Source organism: Propithecus coquereli, unplaced genomic scaffold, assembly GCF_000956105.1.
Source record: "Propithecus coquereli isolate 6110/MARCELLA unplaced genomic scaffold, Pcoq_1.0 Scaffold780, whole genome shotgun sequence".
Classification (NCBI taxonomy): Eukaryota; Metazoa; Chordata; class Mammalia; order Primates; family Indriidae; genus Propithecus; species Propithecus coquereli.
The window spans coordinates 127,085-151,310 of record NW_012153952.1 but is presented as its reverse complement, the minus strand read 5'-3'; the positions used below and the strand labels follow the sequence as shown (position 1 = coordinate 151,310).

The following is a 24,226-nucleotide window of genomic DNA, read 5'->3' as shown; positions in this document are numbered from 1 at the left end:
CACATGCAGAATTCTTATGAATGTATGTTTAACAAAACTTCAAAACAATGGAAAGGCCCTTTAGGTTGAGTGTGAGCAGCTGGGGTGGCTGTGGGTATTTACTCATTCATTCAGCAGACATCTATTGGGTGCCTGCTATTATATGTTAGGCACATTTTAGACATAGAAAATCCAGAAGTCAAGTTTACATTCTAGTGTTTCCTCCTTTCTCCCAGAAGCTTTCCATATTCTCAGAGGAGTGGTAGGTTGAGTTCCCAGAGTGCCAAACTATACAACAGGGAAGAAGTAGGTCTAAACTGAAGAGGGTGTGCTTAGCCCTCTCTGCCATACTGTTAGGGAGCTTCATTGGACCGCTGCTTGCTGCATCCATAAGTCACCTATTCTTAAGCTGTTGCTATCTCTCCTCCAGGCTTGTCAGTGATATCTGTCTGTGTTCTTCAGACAGGAACAGGGTTCCAGTCAGATCCGACTATGCTTACAAGTCCTGAGAGCCATTCAGAAACTGGCCCGTGAGTCATCTACCATGGCCCGAGAAACCTGGGAAGTCTTACTGTTGTTTCTTCTGCAGATTAATGACATACTTCTGGCCCCGCCAACTGTTCAAGGTTTGTTTATTTTTTTTTTTCCTAATTTTTTTCCTGAGCTTCAAATACAGTTCAGCTTTAAACTCAATGAGTGATAGAATCATTAGGGATTTAAATTTTTGGCATGACAGTTTACAAATCAAGGTTAATAATTCTTAAAATGGAAACCCTCAAAAGCACAATATGACTTTAGCACTAATGAATTTATTTTACCTTTAGTGATGATTTTGCTAAGGTAGGGAGGGACTCAGTGAATTATGTGTGTTTGATAATGATAGGAACTATAGCTTGTTTAGTATATTAGGATAGAGCCTGTATAAGATACAACTAACTAATTACATTAGAGCCTATAGATAATGTACATCATTACAAGTAGTTATCAAAGTAGACTCTGAAAACTTGAGTGACAGAAGGTATTTCACTTAGCAAATGAAGCCTCTAAAGTTTTTAAGTGTTCTATTTGGAAGTATGCCAGTATACCATTTATTAGCTAGTCATTAAAAAGCCTCCAGTTTTATACGACTTTAGAGTATATTTCAGAAACCCTGCTTTGTGTGTTATAACACGGTGTACACAAACTGTAAGTCGATCATCTAGTTCCAAGTTCCCTTGTTGCTTCTTCATCTGCGTACTCTCTCTGCTGACACTCTTTACTGAGTGTGCCTGTACTCTCAAACAGATGCAGTAACCAGGCAAATATCTAAAAGAAATCACAGAATTTTAGTGTGGGAAGGGACCCCATAAGAGTACTACCCTGTCTGGTATTGATGATAGCTGGCCAATCGTTGATTCATCGGCTCTTTGCTACTCACTTCCCATGCCAGGGATCTCAGGCACGAGGCAGGCAATTCATCCCCTTCTTGAGCTCTTTGTTGTTGAAACTTTGGTTTTGCTTATTTGAAATACACATCCTTATAACTTTTTCTGCTAGTTTCAACTTTGCCTTCTGGAGCTATGCAGGGTAAAGACCACTGCTGTTGTTTCTCCTGGTTCCAGGGCTCATAACAGAGGAGCAGCTCTGTTTTCATGGTTAAGGCTCTGTCCTGCCCAGCACCAGTCCTTCTGCTACTGTGTTTGTCTCTCTCTTTCCCTTGAAGGGTGGCTTTTAAATACCCAGGGCATTTTATGACAAAGTTTGGAGGTAGAAAGACCTGGATGTTTGTTTTGATTCTCCCTGGCTGTGTGAACTTTGACAAGTTACTTAAACTTCCTAAATCTAAGTTTTTTCATCTTCAAGATGGATATAATTAACAGTTGGTATTAGGCATTACAAATACCTATCCTGCAGAATTAATGTGAAGATTATGTGAGGTCATATGTATGAACTAGTTGGCACATAAAGTAGTCACGCATTCATCCTAGGCACTTATCCTTTTCATTCTTTCCTGTGTGCCACTGTCTCCCTTGCTGGAAGATTAAGATCTTCAGTAAAAACTGAGCAGGACCACTTGAAAACTTTCAAAGTAACAATTTGTTGAGGCATAGGTATCCATGATTTTCTTCACAGAGCTCCTAAGAATTACTTTTCATTATTACTATTAAATAGTTATTTGAAAGTCAAAACTTAACATTGCAGTTATTTTAATTTTTTCCCCAATTCTCCTAAATTAGTGAATTAAGATTCTGTTTTAAAAATAAGTTTGCCAAAGATATTTTCTTTTTATTGGTAAGGTGGCATTGCTGAGAATCTGGCAGAGAAGTTGATTGGTGTTCTCTTTGAGGTGTGGTTACTAGCTTGTACTCGGTGCTTCCCAACACCTCCTTATTGGAAAACAGCCAAGGAAATGGTGGCTAACTGGAGGCACCACCCAGCAGTGGTGGAGCAGTGGAGCAAGGTCATCTGTGCACTCACTTCCAGGTAGGTTCTTGTTGACTTTCCTTCCTGCACCTGTCTGACCTTGGGCAGCTTTTCTCTGGTTCTGTCTTTCTGGGATTCATGGAATACATTATAAAAAGACTGAGTCTATTGTCACTGCACTTTAGATATAGAACTGAGCCACTTTCAAAAAATAGGTGAAACAGTTTGGCTGGTGCTGTCTAAAACCTTTCAGAATAATCAAGTATTTTTGAGAAGCAGATAGATTCTACGTCCTATGCCCCCCAAAAAATCCCACTTTTACTCTGATTATTAAAATGTGCGTGATCATTATTTTAAAGAAACAAACTATAGAAAGGTATAACAGAAAAAGTTAAGTTTTCCAGAAATCCTACCATATATATTTACATATAATTTTACAGAAATAAGTTCATACTGTACATGCTACTTTATAACCAAAGTCAGTTCTTTATAATATCACTGTTCTGTGAGTAAACTGTTAGGTTCATTTTTTCAGACCTGTTTTTCCATCTCAGACCTACATATTTTAATATGTAGGCATACCTCGTTTTATTGTACTTCCCTTTATTATACTGCACAGATAACGGCATTTTTTTACAAACTGAAGGTTTGTGGCAGCTCTGCCTTGAGCAAGTCTATTGGTGCCATTTTTCCAACAGCATGTACTCACTTTGTGTTCCTGTGTCACATTTTGATAATTCTCACATATTTCAAATTTTTCATTATTATTATATCTGTTATGGTGATCTGTGATCAGTGATCTTCGATATTACTATTGTAATTGTTTTGGAGTGCCATGAACTGTGCCCCATATAAGACGGTGAACTTAAATCATCAGTGTTGCATGTCTTTTGACTGCTCCACCAACCAGCTGCTCCCCTATCTCTCTCCCTCTCCTAGGGCCTCCTTAATCCCTGAGACAAAATGATGCTAAAATTAAGCCAGTTAGTAACCTTACAATGGCCTCTAAGTGTTCAGGTAAAAGGAAGAATTGCACGTCTCTCACTTTAAATCAAAAGCTAGAAATTGATTAAACTTTTTAGGGAAAGTGTGTTGAAAGCTGAGGTAGCCGGTATGGTGGCTCACACCTATGATCCTAGCACTCTGGGAGGCCCAGGTGGCAGGATTGCATGAAGTCAGGAGTGCGAGACCAGCAAGAATGAGACCTTGCCTCTACTAAAAATAGAAAAAATTAGCCAAGCATGGTGGCATACGCCTGTAGTCCCAGCTGATCAGGAAGCTGAGGCAGGAGGATCACTTGAGCTCAGGACTTTGAGGTTGCAGTGAGCTATGATGACGCTGCTGCACTCTAGCTGGGGCGACAGAGCGAGACTCTGTCTCAAAAAAAAAGAAAGCCAAGGTAGGCTGAAAGCTAGGCCCATTCCACCAGTTAGCCAAGTGTGAGTGCAAAGGAAAAGTTCTTGAAGAAAATGAAAAGTGCTACTCCGGTGAACACATGAAAGATAAGAAAGTGAAACAGTCTTATTACTGACACGAAAAAGTTTGAGTAGTCTAAATAGAAAATCAAATTAGCCATAATGTTCCCCGACACCAAGGCCCTAACTCTCTTTAATTCTATGAAGGCTGAGAGAGGTGAAGAAGCTGCAGAAGAAAAGTTTAAAGCTAGCAGAGGATGGTTCATGAGGTTTAAGGAAAGAAGCTTTCTCCTTAACGTAAAAGTGCAAGATGTGAAGCAGCAAGTTATCCAGAAAATTTAGCTAAGAACATTGATGAAAGTGGCTACACTAAACAATAGATTTTTAGTGTAGATAAAACATCCTTCTATAGGAGGAAGATGACATCTAGGACTTTTATAGCTAGAGAGAAGTCAGTATCTCGCTTCTAAGCTTCAGAGGATAGGCTGACTCTTTTGTTAGGGGGTAAGGCAACTGGTGACTAAGTTGAATCCAATGCTCATTACCATTTCAAAAATCCTAGGGCCCTTCAGAATTGCTAAATCTACTCACTCTGCCTGTGCTCCATAAATGGAACAACAAAGCCTTGATGACAGCACATCTGTTTATAGCATGGTTACTGAATATTTTAAGCCCATCGTTGAAACCTATTGCTCAGAAAAAAAAGATCTCTTTCAAAATATTCCTGTTCATTGACAATCTACCAGGTCACTGAAGAGCTGTGATGGAAATGTACAAGGAAATTAATGTTTTCATGCCTGCTAATACAGCGTTCATTCTGTAACCCATGGATCAAAGAGTAATTTTGACTTTCAGGTCTTATTATTTAAGAAATACAGTTGACCCTTGAACAACATGGGTTTGAACTATATGGATCCATTTATTCTTGGATTTTTTTCAGTAAATATGTTGGACAATTTTTTTGGAGATTTGTGACAATTTAAAAAAACTCACAAACTGCATAGCCTAGAAATATTGAAAAAATTTAAAGTTAGCTGTGTCATCAATGCGTAAAATATATGCATGTATGCATATATATGTATATATGTAAATATTAGTCTTTTCTTATTTACTGCCATAAAATATACACAGATCTATTCTAAAAAGTTAAAATTTATCAAAATTTGTGCACACGAACACAGACTGTATGTGGCACCATTTGTAGTAATGTAAACACAGAGAAATATAAATAAAGACGAGATATTAAATCATAACTGCTTAAAATTAACTGTAGTACATACTGTACTACTATAATAATTTCATAGCCACCTGTTGCTGTTATGGAGAGCTCAAGTGTAGCAGATATCTGCTTAAAATGCCGTGTGATGCTAATTATCTCAGCGTGAGCAGTTCATCTCTCCAGTAAATTGCGTATCATGGTGAAAAGTGATCTCTCATGGTTTTGGGGTATTTTTCATCGTGTTTAGTGCAATACCATAAACCTTGAATCAGTAACACCATCAGATCCATATGAAGTGCCACTAATAATGCTGGAAGTGCTCCCAAGAAGCAGAGAAAAGTCATGACATTACAAGAAAATGTTGAATTGCTTGACATGTACTGTAGATTGAGATCTGCAGCTGTAGTTACCTGCCATTTCAGACAGATGATTCATCCTGTAAACAGATTACGTAAACGTATGGTATCAAGAAATACAGTAGAGTACTTATGGTAAATATATTTTCTTTTCCTTATAATTTTCGTTTTTTTCTTTTTTTGTTTTTTTAAGAGACTATCTCACTATGTTGCCCAGGCTGAAGTGCAGTAGCTGTTCACAGATGTGACTATAGTGCAAGGCAGCCTCGAACTGGGCTCAAGAAATCCTCTTGCCTCAGCCTCCCAAATAGCTGGGAGTACAGGCATGTGCCACCACACCTGGCTTATGATTTTCTTAAGCACATTTTCTTTCTTTCTTTCTTTCTTTTTTTTTTTTGAGACAGAGTCTTGCTCTGTTGCCCGGGCTAGAGTGCCATGGTGATAGCTTAGCTCAGAGCAACTTCAAACTCCTGGGTTCAAGCAATCCTACTGCCTCAGCCTCCTGAGTAGCTGGGATTACAGGCGTGCGCCACTGTAATCCCAACTCATTTTGTACATATATATTTTTTTAATTGTCCAGGTAATTTATTTCTATTTTTTTTAGTAGAGACGGGGTCTCGCTCTTGCTCAGGCTGGTCTTGAACTCCTGAGCTCAAACGATCCACCCGCCTTGGCCTCCCAGAGTGCTAGGATTACAGGCATGAGCCACCCACCACGCCGGGCCTTAAGCACATTTTCTTTTCCCTAGCTTTATTGTAAGAATATAATGTATAATATATGTAACCTACAAAATATGTATTAATTGATTATGTTATAGATAAGGCTTCTGGTCAAAAGTAGGCAATTAGTAGTTAAGGTTTTAGAGAGTTAAAAGTTACATGTGGATTTTTGACTTTGTGTAGGGGGTTGACACCCCTAACCCCCATATTTTTCAAGGATTAACTATACATTTTGTAAGGCTATAGCTGCCATAGGTTGTGATTCCTGTGATGGACCTAGACAAAAAAAATTGAAAACCTTCTGGAAAGGAGTCATCATTCTAAATGCCATTAAGCATATTCATGATTCATAGGAGGAGGTCAAAATATCAACATTAATAGGAGTTTGGAAGAAGTCATGGATGACTTTAAGGGGTTCATGATTTCAGTAGAAGTAATGCAGATGTGATAGAAATACCAAGAGAACTAGAATTAGAAGTGGAGCCTGAAGATGTGACTGAATAGCTGCAGTCCCTTGATAAAACTCAAATGGATGAGGAATTGCTTCTTACGGATGCGCAAAGAAAATGGTTTCTTGAGATGGAATCTACTGGCAAAGATGCTCTGAACATTGTTGATAAGACAACAAAGGATTTAGAATATTACATAAACATAATTGGTAAAGCAGTGGCAGGGTTTGAAAGAATTGACTCCAAATTTGAAGAAAGTTCTACGGTGGGTAAAATGCTATCAAACAGCATCTTGAGCTACAGAGAAACTTTCATGAAAGGAAGAATTGATTGATGTGACAAACTTCATAGTTGTCTTATTTTAAGAAACTGCCACAGCCACCCCAGCTTTCAACAACCACCTCCCCAATCAGTCAGCAGCCATCAACATCGAGGCAAAACCCTCCACTGGAAAAAGATGACGACTTGCTGAAGGCTCAGATGATCATTAGCATTTTTTAGCAACAAAGTATTTTTTAATTAAAGTATATATATATTTTTTAGACATAGTACTATTACATACTAAATAGACTATAGTGTAGTATAAACATAACTTTAATATGCACTAGGAAACCAAAAAATTCATGTGACTTGCTATTGCAATATTTGCTTTATTGGGATGGTGTGGAACTGATCCTGCAATAGCTTGCAGGTATGCCGGTATAATTCTAGATATAGATAAGGAATCTTTCAAAAACATCATACTACTGTTATCACACCTAAAAATGTTGACAGTTCTTAAACATCAGCTGGTCAGTGTTCAAATTTCCCTGTATAGTAGGCCTTACATATCCATGGGTTCTGCATCCATGGATTCAACCAACCGTGAATCAAAAAAAAATTCCAGAGGGGGAGGGGAGAAAAAAAATTCCATTAAGTTTCAAAAAGCAAAACTTGAATTTGCCTTGTACTGCAAGTACTGCATTGAATCCACATGAATATATGCATTTTATTAGGTATTATAAGTAACTTAGAGATGATTTAAAGTATACAGGAGTGTGTGTGTAGGTTATATGCAAATACTGCACCAATTTATTTAAGGGACTTGAGCATCTGTGGATTTTGGTATCTGAGGGGGTTCCTGCATGAATCTTCCACCATACCGAGGGACAACTGTATAGGTTTCTACTTTCTTATTTTTATTTCTTTGCATTTTTTTTTTGTTGTTGTTGTTAAGGAAACTGGGTTGTTTGTCTCATAGAGTGTTTCACATTCTGGGTTTTTCTGATTATGTCCACATTGTTAATTAATATGTTCTCCTGCCCCCCTGTGCTTCCTGTAAACTGTTAGTTAGATCTAGAGGCTTGATCTGATTAAGGTTTGACTGGGGACAAAGGGAAGAGGTGGGAGGAACAAGTACTTTGTAAGTGGTGTTATGTATCAGAAGGTAGACTGCCCTTTTTCTGAGTTAATGTTTATATCTTTTATCATCATTTAAACTAAAAGATGAAGTTTGGAATATTCTGTTGATTCTGGTATATGATGGCAAACATCAATATTATGAATCTGTTTTTAAATAATTCTTTTATCTTGACTATAAAAGCAATACATGCTTATAATAGAAAATTTGGAAAATGTAGGGACAAATGTCTATCATTTAGAGATAACCTATGTTAACATTTTAATGTATTTTTTGCCATTTAGTTCCCTTTTTTACAACACCAATTTGAGGCTGGGTGTGTTGGCTAACACCTGTAATCCTAGCACTTTGGGAGGCCAAGGTGAGGGGATTGCTTGTGGCCAGGAGTTTGAGAGCAGCCTAGGCAATGTATTGAGACCTCCTATGTATACAAAAAATTGAAAAAATTAGCCAGGCATGGTGGCTTGTGCCTGTAGTCCCAGCTACTTGGAAGGCTGAGGCAGGAAGATCACTTGAAGTGATCTTCCTCGGAGTTTGAGGTTGCAGTGAGCTATGATTGTGCCGCTGCACCACTCTAGCCCGGGGCCTGGGTGACAGAGCGAGACCCTGTCTCTAAAAAAAAAAAAAAAACACCCAAAACAATTTATGATTATTCTATATAATATTGTTATGTGCTTTTTTTGGTGCTGATTCTTGTCACTTTAGTTACATGTGCTTTTTTTCATTGTTAAATAGCTCTCAAGATCATATTTTTATTGGCTTTGTAGTTTGTTATATAAATGGAATTATAATTCATTTAATAATTTCCTTGTTTTGATATTCATGTTGTTCCCAGTGTTTTACTTGTAAAATATTGTAGATATGAGTACTTTATACATAGTGTTTGTATGTGTTCTGATTATTTTGTGAAGATATAATCCCTAGATATAGAATAATTGAGTCGAAGGGCTTTGACCAGTTTTAATACATTTAGAATATTACCTTTTTTTTTTTGAGACACAGTCTTGTGTGTCTCAAACTCCTGGCCTCAACTGTCCTCTTGCTTCGGCCTCTCAGAGTGCTAGGATTACAGGCGTGAGCCACTGCACCTGGCCTAGAATATTACTATTAAGTAATTCAGTCATTGAATTGAGTTACTTTTATGCTGCACAATAAATTCTAACCTCCATGTAAAGTTATTATGAATAAGTTATAGCTTAGTTATATTGAAGAAATTTGCAATGGGATGAATCTTTTAAAAATAATTTATATTTTAAATTATATGATTAATTATATCATTATATAAATATATAATTTTATAGTAATACGTGATATATAAATAATGAATTATTTAAATACCAAATTTAAATAATTTAAATGTTTTAAACAATTAAAATATCTTTTTTAATTGACACATAATTATACATATTTATGGACTACATAGTGATATTTTGATACATATTGTAGACAGTGAACAGATCAGGGTAGTTCACATATCCATCATCTCAAACATCAAAAACTAGAAATCCCCTTTCAGTTTGTCTGTTTTATAAATGAAGGTTTTCATACGTCTTGTTCTCTTATATGAGGTACATATGTTCCAGCTATTTTCTCTTAAGTTTCTATGCTTGAGTGTATTTTTCATTCTTTTAAATGATTTCAGTGGTGTGCTTTTTTTTTTAGATTGCTACGCTTTACCTATGGTCCTTCATTTCCTCCATTTAAAGTTCCCGATGAAGATGCCAGTCTGATCCCTCCAGAAATGGATAACGAGTGTGTTGCACAGACATGGTTTCGCTTTTTACATATGTTAAGGTATTGTTATGTTATTATCTCCTGTGCGTTAACCCAGGACGTGTCTTACGGCAGGAACCATGCTGAACTCTCTTGTTTGAATTCAGAGTGTGGCTGCTAAGCACAATCCTTCAAATGGAGCCAGATTAGACAACAGACACATCCATATCATGTGTCTCTCGCTCTCCCCGTCCCAGCAGGGTTAGGCTGTTCTCAGCTGCTCCTGGTTTACACTTTCTAGGAAATTGTTCCCTGCGGTAGTTGCAGCACTTGTTTTCTTGCCTGTGGCTGCAGTCTGGATGATGTGCTCTTTTCTAGGACTTCGTCACATTCTGTGGGAACTGGATATTGCCTTGCTCCTCTCTGTGTCCAGCATTGACTGGTCAGTCTGCCTCTCAGGGCCTTCATCTAGTATCCTGTTGTTTAAAATTTCACTGAGAGGTACACCCTGAAATTTCACAGGAGGATGTACCACTACTTCCTGCTGTCCCTTTCTTTATAGTAATTCTGTTCAGTTTAGTTTCATCACTTCCTGCTTGTCCCTCTTCTAACCCAATTCATATTCTCTGTTGGAACTTTTATTCTGTTGTAAACTGTCTGAATCTTAAACTTTTTCCTTGCGTATCTTCTCTTTTTGTTTTTACTAGCCTCATTTTTGTATTTGTATTAATGATTCTAAATTACTCTCCATGACCTTTTTTTTTAATAAATTAGGGATGTTAACCATTTTCTGTCATTTCTTTCCAGTTTATAATTTGTGTTTCTCGGGTCATTTTAGTTTTTGAATGTCTTTTTCTGTGATCATTTTTTTTTTTTTTTTTTTTTGAGACGGAGTCTCGCTCTGTTTCCCGGGCTAGAGTGCCATAGCGTCAGCCTAGCTCACAGCAACCTCAAACTCCTGGGCTCAAGTGATCCTCCTGTCTCAGCCTCCCAGGTAGCGGGGACTACAGGCACTTGCCATGACACCTGGCTAATTTTTTCTATTTTTAGTAGAGACGAGGTCTCGCTCTTGCTCTGACTGGTCTCAAACTCCTGACCTCAAGCAATCCTCCTGCTTTGACCTCCCTGAGTGCTGGGATTACAGGTGTGAGCCACCGCACCTGGCCTGTGATCATTTTCTATTTCCTTTAAGATTAGAAAGTCTTTCTGTGTTTTCTGATCAGGTAGATATTCACCTATGATTTCTTCTAATTTTGTTTCCTTTGTGACATTAAATTCCTTTATATATACCAAGATCTGTATTTAGTTCACATATTATTCCATTAATTTCATTTATTTTTATACCAGATTCATACTTTTAATTTTTTTAACTTTATATTTACTGTTATTTAATAGATCTAATGTCTTTTTCCCTCTTTTCTTCTCTTCTCGCCTGTTTAACATTTCAGATAAATTTTAGAATCAATTTGTCAAGTTAAAAAACACAAGCAAACAGAAAACCCCACAAAACCTTTTGGGATTTGGATTATTTATTAACTAGGGTAAGGAACACATTCTGCTTTAGCAAATGCACCTGAAAATCTTTCATGAAGTCTGGAATGGGGAGTAGCGTTGGTCACATAGTCATTCAGGGACCTGGGTTGGCAGAGGCTCTCCCATCTTCATCACATGACTCCATTGGGGCCTCAATGTTATAAGCAGGAGCTTCATATCTGGCTAGCGGATGGGAGAGGGAGAGCAAGAAAAATTGTGTGGGAGGTTTTCTCTGAGCTAGGCCTTGAAGTGATGTAAATCATTGCTGCTCATATTCCATTGGCCGGAACTCAGACACACACCACACTTAATTGCAAGAGAAAAGAGGAGGAAAAGAGAAAGTGATGGTTAGCTAGCCAGACTCTGCCAAAGATGAGAATTGTATGAAGCCTGTATTTATATTTAGGAAAAGCTGATATATTGAGACCAGCCTGGGCAACATAGTGAGATCCCTTCTCTACAATAAATTTAAAAAAAAAAAAATTAACCGGATGTGGTGGCTCATGGCTGCAGTCCTAGTTACTTGGGAGGCTGAGGCAGGAGGATTGCTTGAGCCCAGGAGTTTGAGGCTGCAGTGAGTTATGATCACACCACTTCACTCCAGCCTGGGCAACAGAGCAAGATTTCATTTCTAAAAAAAAAATTAAAGATACTGTTTTGGCATCCTTCTTTTGTTCTGATTTTCGTTGGAATGCCTCTAATATATGGAATTTTGAGTAGGATATTGGTTGTTGATATTAGATATTCTTTTTTATGCTCCTGGTTTCCTAAGCAATTTAAAAACTTAAAAAATATAAATAAAATCAAGAATAGTACTGAATTTTTTTCAAATCATATTGTGGGATCCATTTAAACAAATGGTTTCTCTTTTTTGACCTACTGATGTAATATATTAATTTATTTCCCGATGTTGAACCATCGTTTATTCCTGAGAGAAAAGTTATGCTTGGTTATGGAATGCTAGTCTTTTAATGTTTTCCTGAGTTTTCTCTAGTTCTATTTTTTGACTAAATTATGTTTTGGTAACTTAAAAAAAAAAAAAAGAATAGGAAAACTTCCTGTCCTCTTTTATTCTCTGTTGTGTGAAAGTTTTCTGTTCCTTAAGAGTTTGAAATAAATGCAGTAAAACTCTAGTCCTGAAATCTTTTTTTAGACATAGTTCTTGGATAATCTTTTCTTATTTCTTTACTCCTAATTGATCTCTGGAGGCTTAATCTTACTTCTTGAGCTGCACCTACTTAAGCAAACGCAGGTGAAAAAGAGGTTATTATGTGAAGATAGAGAGGTCTCGCTGGGCTCCAAGAGTGGTGAACAACCAGTTCTCCTGTTGGGGAGGGATCAAGGCAGCCTTGGGACAAGCCTCTCTGTCATCTGTCTCTCTTAGCTTTTTTGATTCTCTTGTGCATGCAGCTCTCTTTCTCCAGCAGGCTTCCCCCTGAGTTCCTGTTTTCACCTGCCTTTGGGGGGTACATGCAACCCCATGATAAGCGCCCAGTGATGCAAATAGCTGTGACTCTGTATGACTTCATCTCTCGTCCTTTCAGTTCACTGAGGCTTTCCCTTTGTTCAGATTCTCAAAAGGGATAAATTGGATCAAATGATTGTTGTTAATTAGGCTACATTAGTTGTAGGTCTCTAGCAGACATGGATAGACTTGTTTAGTACAGTTTTTCCTCCTTGCTTAAATGAGCTGTGGATGGGTGGGAGGCAGGTCAATGAGGATTATTCAGAAGGGGCTGTTACAGTTATTGGCAGGTTTCCTGGCATGAGGGCTGAATATAATGGGGAGACAGGCATCAGCATTTTGTCTGGTATGGTAATGCTTTATCTTTCCCAGGGAAACCAAAAAATGATTCCCCTTTTTGTTTCTAGTACGAGAAACAGAATATACAAATGCTTGTCCTTGGGCTTGTTTGTGTATGACCACCTGTCCTTCAGGCCCCACCTAGAGATTCTAGTTCAGTAAATTTAGTTGGAATCTGGATTTTTAACAGGCCCCCCAAATGTGTCAGGTACATAGAGCACTGGGAACTGCAGGAATGCAGTTTCTGTTATCTGTTCCATATCCTGAGTTACCCATTTTCATTCCAAATTTTATTTATTTTCTTGAATTTTTTCTCTGAGTATTTGGGTGCCAATAAAATCACTTCTGGTTTATATCTGGAGGAGTGGGTATAAGCCTTTGTCTCCCCAGTTTTCAATAGCTAATAGACATGAATTTAACAGAGCTCTGCTGTACTGAGGTGTAGTCCATTTCAACCTTACTGCCTGTTTTTCTAACTTCTGAGCAGATAAACTGCAACCCAGCAGATACTGCTGCTAGAGATTTCTTACCTCCTCTACTGCACATGATTTTTCATACATTCACACATGTTCCCTTTTCCCCACTTACAGTTATGTGAAATTAAGTCTTTTGGTGGGTGGAAAAAAAGGTTTCAAAGGGTAGAGCATGTATAGGCCATGAAATTCTGTTTCTCAGCCTAGTTCTTTTGCTTTGTAGCTAGTGGAAATTCTATTGGCTATAGGTTATCAATATCACTTTGAATTGGAGAAGCTATTTAATTGATGGCTAAGCAGACCATTTTGAGTAGAAATCTAAATCTGTTTTTTAATGGGAAAAATTTTAAATTATTTTTACATAAAATGTAACTTGAGCCCAAATACATTGTTTTGAAATGTATGAGTCTAGGGCATACACATGAATATAACATAAAAGTGTGAAATGTTAAAGTAAAATTTTTCCTTGGAGTTCTTGTTATTTATATCTTTACCATTCCATTGCTTAATTCCAAATATATTAGAAAAATATCCATGTATATTCTTAAAAAATTAAAACCTTTTGTAGTCTTACTTTGATTCTCATTCTCTGAGGAGGAGGAGGAGTAAGTTCATACAATAAACACAGTGCAGATCTTCTGTGTAAAAAAAAAAAAAAAAGTGTTGATGTTTGAATCCCTAGCCCATTTACTACAGAGCAGTCTGCTCTCTGAATTAAAGAAATAGACACAAACAGTCCCGTTTTTAAATTAGATTGCATATATTTTATTGCTATAGAAATTTCTAAATGTGTAATTAATTCTTCTCTCTCTTTCAATAGTAATCCTGTGGATTTGAGTAACCCAGCTATTATAAGCTCTACCCCCAAATTTCAGGAACAGTTCTTGAATGTGAGCGGAATGCCGCAAGAATTGAATCAGTATCCCTGCCTTAAACATCTGCCTCAAATATTTTTTCGTGCCATGCGTGGAATCAGCTGTCTGGTGGATGCATTCTTAGGTGAATTTTGTGTATGTTGCTAGATGTGTGAAGAACTACATTCAGGTAACTCTAGAGTCTAATACTAGGAGCTGTTACAGAAAACCAAAAGGAAAAGATGAGCAGATCTGATGACAACAAACCAGAAAAAATTATTGGCAGTGAATGTAATAGCTAGAAGGTTATTGTCTTCATATAAATAGATCAAACAAAATGCTAAGAAAAAGAATAAAGCCTAGTAGAAAGATATATGGATAAAGGAATGAATAAATGATTGCAAAAGAGAAAAATGTTCATGCTCACTAGTTTTCCAAGAAAACTAGAAATTAAAATGTATTAGGGTCCAGTCTTATGTATATCATTTGAAAGCAAATTATACCTTTTGTGAACCAATGTTTTAAGCCAATTTTCACATTTTAGATATATAAAAGTCGGCGATATTTGTCATTTTCTAAAACATTTGTTATATTATTAATATATCACACAGGTAATATATTCTGATTAAGTTTTGCTGCCACATAACAAGCAAAAATCCCAGTGTAAACAAGACAGTTTATTTTCACATACATTAAATCTAGGGCTAAGCAGTATAGGGCTGGTATAGCAGTCCTACTCTCAGGGATCCTAGGCCCTTCCATCTGGTGACCCTCCATTGCCTCGTGAGCCATGATGGTTGAGTTTCAACCATCCTCTCTAGGAATTAGGAAGGAAGGTGAGTCTAAAGCCGATTGGTCCTTTTAACGGGATTTCTTGGAAACCCCACCCAACAATCTCCAATTTCTCCATGGTCAAAACATGGCCACATCTAGCTACAAGGGCAACTTCGAAATGGAGTCGTTTATTTTTGTGTAGCCATGTCCAGCTAAAATGTGTGTTCTGTTAGGAAGAAAGGGCGAATGGATATTGGGAGGCCACTAGCATTCTCTGCTATAGTATTAGTCTGTGTTTCCTAAGCCTTCACTAGTATTGCTTGGGGAAGATTTCCTGATCACATATTTTCAACTGTGAGGAATAACTCCATTTGTCTTTTTTTTAAAAAAAGGCATTTCTAGACCCCGATCAGACAGCGCTCCCCCAACACCTGTGAATAGACTAAGTATGCCTCAAAGCGCTGCTGTCAGTACCACCCCACCACATAACCGGAGGCACCGGGCTGTTACTGTGAATAAGGCCACCATGAAGACAAGCACAGTAAGAGTTTACATCACCATTGTTATGTTCTTTATGATTGGCTTTTTAATCTGCCATCCTTTGTATAAAGTCCTGCTGTTTTCTCAAATTTTACATGGGTATGGGTGTATTCTTGTGTTTAACAGGTTAGTACTGCTCATGCCTCAAAAGTTCAGCACCAGACATCCTCCACCTCTCCTCTGTCAAGTCCAAATCAGACTAGTTCAGAACCCCGGCCACTGCCTGCCCCTCGGAGACCAAAGGTTAACAGCATCTTGAATCTCTTTGGATCATGGTTATTTGATGCAGCATTTGTTCACTGTAAACTTCATAATGGGATAAACAGAGACAGCAGCATGACTGGTAAATATTGCTCAAGAAATATGTTATCATTTTTTTCCTTTCCTTTTTTCCTTTTTAGTCTTTCCTACCTGCAAGATTAATATGTATCTTAAAAAGCTCTCTGTTTCTGACCAAGCAATGTCTTGTGCTTAACCCCTTCCAGCTGAAGTAACAGAACTTTGGAAGTTTTCTTATCTGTCCTTTTTATGTATGTTCTATGAGGTTTGGCCTTTTGTCTGGTTTTATAAGATATACTTCAGGTTAGTCTCTTTTTGTTGAATCAAATTCCTTTCAGTAGGTGACCTGGAAGTTCCCTTCATGTCAGCCAGGATAATATTTATATGAAGAATTAAAGGCTTTTACTCACAGGAAGTGTTTTCTTAGATTTTGACAGCCATTCATTCATTAGTACATGTAAATATCAGAAAAGTTTTGCTTCTCAATGGACTCTAACCTCTCAGATTTTAGTTTAGAGAACTTTATTTCAAGGGCACACTTTTGAAAATACCATTTGCTCTGTAACTTAATAAGGCTGACTGGTGTCAGAATTAATAACTCAACTCCTATCTTCATTTAGATTTTATTGTAAAAATGAAACCAAATAAAATCTGATTTATTTTTGCCATCTTACTATTACATTAATACTTGGAAGTAGTGTCATAGAGTGCAGGATGGATGGGTGGGTAGTGCAGAATGTTTTGAATATTTAAGATATGTCTTAGCCGAAAAATAATAATGGTGACATTTATTGAGCAGCTATTACTATGTGCCAGGTACTGTGATATATGCATTAATGAGTGTATTGGTTGTTTGGTAAGAAAGCACTTTTCTATTGGGGTCGGAAATAGATTAAGATAAACAGATGTCCAGTTGCTTTACTTTATCCACCTCCAGGGAGAATCTTAATTCTGAGGATAAAACTAATGGCCATAAGGGTTTCTGCTTTGTTTCAGAAATGCATTCTTAGCTATTTACATCTCAGAACTAGAGTCTATGTCTGTAAACATTATACACATGTCATTATTTTGGATGTTCTTATAAATCTTTTAAGTAATTTAGAAAAACTGTAAATATAAAGATTTTTAGGAATATCATTTGAGAATTGCATGGTTGAGTTTAAGGATTCCTTTGCTTACTTTATTTTGTTCAAATTCAGACGCTTTATATTCTATCATTTCCATATTATAATTTTACTCACAAGTTTGAAAGCAGTGTTTATTTATGGATAAGTAAATGTACTTATGATGACTAAGTGAAAACTTTTTAAAAACCACTTTTGAGTTATATTTTCTTTATGTTCCTGTACCTTATGTTTTGAGCTTCTGAACCATGTTTATATTTGTTAATTTGTATTGTATTTTCTAGAATGAGTCAGTCATATTTTTAAAAAATTTTTATTAAAATGTAATTCTTACAATGTAACTTTGGGGTATAGAGCTGTTGACACTGAAATCCCTGAATCTGGAATAGCTCAACCTGCTGCTTCATTTTTGGGCTTGCTTAGAGGGAGCTTACAGATCTTTGCACTCTCTTAGGGAGTTTGTAACAGCTTTGCTCACCCTTTTGCATCAGAATATAGAAATCAGAATTCAAATCATATGTGAGCAACATCTTTTAACTCTTTAACATTTTCCTTGTCGAGGAGAGGATAGAAGCTCCTCTTCTCATAGTGTTCAGAGATGGTAAAGGCTGTTACGTTAACCAGGAAATAATGAGGTGTCCAAATAGTTGAAGGGGTTAGAATGCTGTTGGGTGCGGTGGGAGGCTTGAGTATACTGACTGTTTTTTAAGTACTGGCTGCCATCAAGGAATTCTGCCCTGCAATTCACCTCTAACTTAAAATGTTTGCTTCTTTGAACTGGTTAGCTTCAGATTTATGTGACAGTACACTGTACTTTGTAAAAGTAGCATTGAGCTGGGAAGGGTTAATGAACTAAAATTTTAATGCACGTTATGGGCAGTTCAAAACCTCAATTCTTTGTAGTTGTGTAATTTTCTTTGTTCATTGTTTTGCATGATACAAAAATCATAATTTTGGACCTGAATGCACAATTTCCTATGTTTTTGAATTAGCTTGTGGTATCGTAAAGCTTTTAATCTAACTTTAAAAAGCTAAAAAGCTTCTTAACTTATTGTAAAATTTCACCATCTTTAAAGTATTTTATAATTACTGCTGTCCTTTGATTTGTTTCCATTTATTTCTATTATCTTGCAGCATCTTTTATCCAAATTCTTCTTTCTTATAAATCTTGTAAGTAGGAACCAGAAGCTTCTCCTTAATTGCAGTCATGTTTTTTTATTTTTTTTCATAATTCCATTAAAAAATTTGATTGTCATTGTCTCTTGTAGTTTTTGCACTTGGGAAGAAAAATACTTTTCTGTGTTTTGAATGGGGAAGATTGTTGGCAAAAGCAAATTAATCTGCCTGAATCAGTCCCATTATTTCTGTATACTAGTCTGGTCATGTCATGAATTCCAGGACTTTGCACTAACTGTGTTTTGGCTTTTTTTTTTTTTTTTTAAAGCTTTAAGCTTATTTTTATACAGATTTAGTGTTTGATTTGTATGCATTCTGCATGTAGTGTTTTTCAAATGTATTATTGCTGGATAGCTTATTCAGGACTAAAAATGGCTCATGGGAAGTTGCATAAAGATTTATGCTTGACTCTGCATTCTATCAAATCTATTATTACAAAATAATTTAAGCATTTCATGTAGAGTAATAAAAGATTTCAGAGTGATTTTCAATACACTGTGAAATCTTTTGTTGAAAAATAAAAGCAACTTTCAAAGGGCTTCTGTTTCAGTGATATGAATAATTATGATAATCTTTCTTACCAATCCAATTTTCTGATTTATCAACCTCAAGTTAGCTGCTGTCTGTGGTTGTTAAAATTCATTCTCATTTTGCTTGGTTGGGCGATTCTTTGGTGTGTGTTTTGGAGTTGGTTGGGTGGGTGGGAATGCTTTCTCTTCCTCCCTACCCATTTCTCATTTTTACCTTGCCCTCTCCCTAAAGTATACAAACTGGCATGGGGTTGCCCATTTAATTATGATATCTATCTGAGGTAATGTGTAAGTTGCAGTAGCTAATGTTTAAGTATCATTCTACAGAGGGAGGAAAAAACAAAATAATAGAAAAGGCAAATTCTGTATTATGTATCTGTATATAAATACAGATATATGCAAATGTCTCATCAAAAATTCAGTTGAAAAATGCTTCTGGTAGAATCTGTTAAACTGACAGTGCCACTGTAAATTAATTGTTACTCATTTACAAAGAGGATTTCAGAGAGCCCTTTTTAAAAACATTAAGACATAGTTGCTAAATAAAAGCATTATTGGATTCAAGTAGCTATTTAATGATACCAACATTTGATCTTTGTGTCCAGGGTCCCATGAGCCTATTTGGCATATTGACAAATATAATAAAACACTCCTTTTCTCTCCCCAGCCATTACAACACAAGCTAGCATGGAGTTTCGACGGAAAGGGTCACAAATGTCCACAGACACCATGGTTTCCAATCCTATGTTTGATGCAAGTGAATTTCCTGATAACTATGAAGCAGGAAGAGCTGAGGCTTGTGGGACACTGTGTAGGATTTTTTGTAGCAAGAAGACTGGAGAAGAGATTCTGCCAGCTTATTTATCCAGGTCTTAGAATTTTTCGTTTGTTTTTCCATTTATATAGTTTTAATAGTGAAACTGTTATAGCATGGCTTGGTAGACTGAATTGATAAGTAAATATTGGTCTGAAATACCTACAAATGTATCTGTAAATAATTGAAATTTGCTTGAATTTTTCCATTTTACCTGCCTCATCAGATTAGGTAAAGACCCCTAAGATTCTTTTTATTTTAGAAGTGTTACTTGTTCCATCTTATTTGAATTTTATTAGTTATGGAGAGGTTTGGAAGGACCATGATAATTTGTTGATAAATGTTTGGTACAGTATTAGGCACGTAGACAGTCCAGAAATAATCCTGCCTCCAAGGAGCTTATTTTCTGGAGTGAGCAAAGCAATGCACACAAGTAACAGTGATCCAATAGGAATAGGAAGTTGATGGGAGAGAGGCACAGATAAAGTGCTGTGGGTGCTCAGAAGAAGCAGCAGCACACACCTACCCCGGGGATTCAAAAAAGAGTTACGGAGGCCTGGATGATTATGCTAGACTTATAAAGGATGGGTAGTATTTAGACTATGTTAGGTAGTTGGGTGGTGTCATCTTATCCAAATCTCTGGCATCAACCATCTTTGCGATTGGCTCTACCATCCATTCAGTTGCTCAGGCCAAAAACTAGGAGTCATTTTAGACACCTCTCCCTTTGTCTCTCTAGTCAGTCAACCAACTCCTCCTGCCTTTGTGCCGCTGAACTCTCTGATTTCTCTTTCCACTCTGTCCCCACCATGACACTTTAGACTTTGTTACTTTTGCCTAAATTAACTAATAATAGCCTCCTATTTTTCTTGACTCTCTTTTGCCCGCCTCAGCTAATCATTCACACAGCTGCTGAAGCGAGGTTAATACCAGCAAGACCATTTAGGTATCTGCATACCTACTAGGTTCTCAGGAGGGAGGACTGACTCTGTCAGAGGGAACCAAGTGCAGAAGCATATAGATGTGAAAAAGAATGATATGTATAGGGAACTAGGCAGGGGTATCTTAACATAGACTCTTGACTTGAAGCAACAGAAGCCCTCTCAATCAGACTTAAGCAAAAGGAGAATGAGTTATGAGAAGTTAGTGATATTTAATGAATTCTAAGGTCAGGAAGCGCAGCAGTCCTCATGAAGAGCAGGAACCAGGGAATAGAAAGTGCTCGAGGATCAAAACAACTTCCCTCCTTTCTGTTTCTCTGTCTCGGTGGTCTCCCAGAACTGCTTCATTCTTTTCTTCCCTGCACATCATTTTCTTATACCGTAATGCTTCTAAATTCCCAATTCTCATGGCCTTGGTCTAGGTCAGGGGTGGGGAACCTGCAGTCTTGGGGCCACATGCAGCCTTTTGGATCCATGAGTGCAGCCTTTTGACCGAATCCAAATTTTATAGAACAAATCCTTTTAACAAAGGGATTTGTTCTGTGAAGTTTGGATTTGGTCGAGGGGCTGCACTTGGGGATCTCGAGGCCACATATGGCCTTGAGACCCCAAACCAGCAGGGCCAGTTAGCATCTCTGAATCCTAATTTCAGATTCCTGGGAAAGGATCTGATTAACCGTGTGTCTGTCTCTGGTCTAGTCAGCTACAGTTGTGAGGGTGGGTCACGTAAGGGTGCTGGAGCTCACCCCTTGTGATGGGGGCACATTTTTCAGGAGGGAGACCATGGACTGGGGACATATCCCAAATGGTCTTAGTAGCAGCGAGGGATGTAAACACACTTTTTTCCCTAGTAATTATGAAATGCTGCAAAATTTTACTGCTGTGGAATTCAATTCAGTAATTCCTCCTGTTTATTGATAAGTACCACAGCCATTTGTTTTGTTTTGTTCTGGTTTCCTCATTCGAGGGACCTATAACCTTGAGTTGCAAGGCTTCAGCTTTAAAAAGGTGTAATAGACATGAATCTTTTTTTTTCATTACGAAAGAGGATTTGGTTTTTAGTGTATGTGAATCAGAATTGTTTTAATTCTAGTAATACTCTCTAAAGGATAGAAATAGTGAATAGTGGAAATAGACTTTCATATGACTTTGTAGAAAGTAATAATTATGAAAACTTTTGATAAGCAGTTTGTTTAAAATTTTTTTCTTGCTTTCCTAGATTTTACATGCTTTTAATTCAAGGTTTGCAGATAAATGATTATGTGTGCCATCCTGTCTTGGCCAGCGTTATTCTAAACTCCCCTCCTTTGTTCTGCTGTGACTTGAAAGGGATTGATGTTGTGGTTCCTTACTTTATTTCAGCTCTTGAAACCATTTTGCCTGACAGGTAAGCTATCATTCTCTATTGTTATCAGTTGTCTGGTGTGGCCTGGTCTGTTTCTGTGCTTCCTCCCCACTTTCCTAATGTATCCTGTCCAGTTGTCGTCATAGTCCAAGGGGACTCAGGCCACATTAAATGAATGTAGACTGTCCACACCCACCTTATCCCTGAACTCCTTCAGTTCTGATTTGTCTGTGGGCTTGTTGAATCTTTTCTGGCCTGTTCTAGAGGGTTAAGAGCAACTCCAGCCCAGAGGTTCTTCCTTTGTCGAGTAGGCCTTCCGTTTTAAATAAAGAAATAGATCAATGAAATTCTAGTTTAATTCAGTTAACATTTTAACATAGAAATTCACACACACACATGCGCGATACTTAGATTGTGAGAAATTGGCATAATATATATTTGGCAATAGCTAAAAATGTCCTTTAGTTAAAAAATACTAATAGCTTTTTATTTTTTGGCAGAGAACTCTTAAAATTCAAAAGCTATGTAAATCCAACAGAATTGAGAAGATCTTCCATTAATATCCTACTTTCTTTGTTGCCCCTCCCTCATCATTTTGGCACAGTCAAATCAGAGGTAATATTTTATTAAGGTTTTTTATATTCTATATTCTGTTTTGTGTGTTAATTTAAGTCAAATTATATTTTAAAAATGGAATGGAAGCTCTTTTTTAAAAAACTCAAGTTATTTCAAGTGAATTAACGAAGTTGATTTGTTGTGTTATTTTTTTCTGTCAGTCTGCCAGCAAGCCTTGGCCTACCATTTCAAGTGTTACAGGCTAGTGATATCTGATAACATGTATTGAATGAGTTAGTGACAGATTTAGCACAGTGACGAATATTAGACTGAAAGCCTTTCTCATTAGACTGATCTGTTCGCCGTAGCTGATCCCACGTGGGCATAGTGAGCCACAAGCATTGATATTAAATATTATTTGTTTTTTCTGTAGGTGGTCCTGGAAGGAAAGTTTAGTAATGATGACAGCTCTTCTTATGATAAACCAATAACTTTTCTATCCCTGAAGTTGAGACTTGTGAATATACTAATAGGTGCCTTGCAAACGGAAACGGACCCAAACAACACCCAAATGATACTAGGTTTGTGTTCACACATTTTTTGTTAAGTGAAAACCCGTGTGCTGTTGACCACAGGCATGCTGAGAAGGCGGCGATCAGTGACAGGAGCCTAAGCCCAGTGCAGCTCTACTTACTGTTCTCAGTCAGAGGCAGAGTTTATTTGCTTTTTAATGTAAAGAAAAATTTAAAGGGTGAGACGAGGAAAGTAAAGTATTATAGTTGTCTTGGTTGGTCATTTTATTTGTGCTTTTTGCTTTTCTATCTCTCTCCCTCCTCCCTTCCTCCCTTCTTCTCTCCTTTTCTCCTCCCTTCTCTTCCTTCCTTCCTTCTCTTCTTTTCCCTTCCTTCCCTCCCTCCTTACTTCTGCCTCTTCTTCTTCCTCCTGCCTGTTACTTCCATGTGAAAAAAATTGGAGTTGAATATAATTCTGGAAGCCGCATTAGAACCCTGACAAGAAGAAGTTGTGGAACAGCTGTTGTTGTATGTCTCTCCTCTTTCCTTATTGTTTCTCATTTGTCTCCTAATCATATGGATTCTCTATCTTAAATGTCTCTTCCTCATCATGGCCACTGCTATATTTCAGGTCCTCATCACTTCTCAACTTGATTACCATAACCATCTCTTGCCATACTTCTGCCTTTTCATCAGAGCCAAGGGCATGGTCCTAGGTACAGGTACTCTGGGGGGGATACTAGAGAAGTGAGTGGCATGATTCTTACCCTTGAGCAAGTCTCATTGCAGAGATTGAGATACCCTCACAAAGTCGTTACATAATAGCAAAATGCAGTGCTGATTGCATATCACATTGACTATCTTCAGGGTTGAGAGAAAAAAAACCAAAAGGGCAACCAACTCCTGCTTTAACCTCTAGTCCATTGACCCTGCGACTTTTTCACTGTCTCTCACATCTCCTCTTCCCTCCTTACCTAGATTAAAATTCCCTTAACACTTTTTTTTGTTTTGTTTAAGCCAGTCAAATTTAGCAGTGGGGGGTTGTATACCAACTTTAGTGACACTAATGTTAATAAGTTCTGATAGTGTACTACCATTGGACCAGGCAACAATTGGATACCCCTTCCCCATCCCTGTACACTTTTAAACCCTTCTTTGCCTAAACTTAGCTGTCCGTTTATTCCACACTCACACCTAAATGGTTGAATAGTGCTGGAGAAAAAAAAAAAATCACACACCAGGGCTGATTAGACTTTTCAGATTTATGACTACAAATCTCAGGTGGCACTTAACTCACTGACAAGGTTTTACTACACTTCC

General features: G+C 37.3%; 1 protein-coding gene across 1 annotated transcript in view; it reads left to right on the top strand.

The window, feature by feature from the left end:
• Positions 1-24,226, top strand: part of RALGAPB (Ral GTPase activating protein, beta subunit (non-catalytic)) — a 96,129-nt gene that overhangs the window by 21,663 nt on the left and 50,240 nt on the right. Inside the window, exons 4-13 of the mRNA XM_012662804.1 lie at positions 442-605; positions 2,256-2,442; positions 9,602-9,733; positions 14,283-14,461; positions 15,483-15,631; positions 15,757-15,973; positions 19,407-19,608; positions 21,714-21,881; positions 22,340-22,454; positions 22,828-22,975. Of these exons, the coding sequence (XP_012518258.1) occupies positions 442-605; positions 2,256-2,442; positions 9,602-9,733; positions 14,283-14,461; positions 15,483-15,631; positions 15,757-15,973; positions 19,407-19,608; positions 21,714-21,881; positions 22,340-22,454; positions 22,828-22,975 (1,661 nt within the window). The remainder of the gene's footprint in view (positions 1-441; positions 606-2,255; positions 2,443-9,601; positions 9,734-14,282; positions 14,462-15,482; positions 15,632-15,756; positions 15,974-19,406; positions 19,609-21,713; positions 21,882-22,339; positions 22,455-22,827; positions 22,976-24,226) is intronic.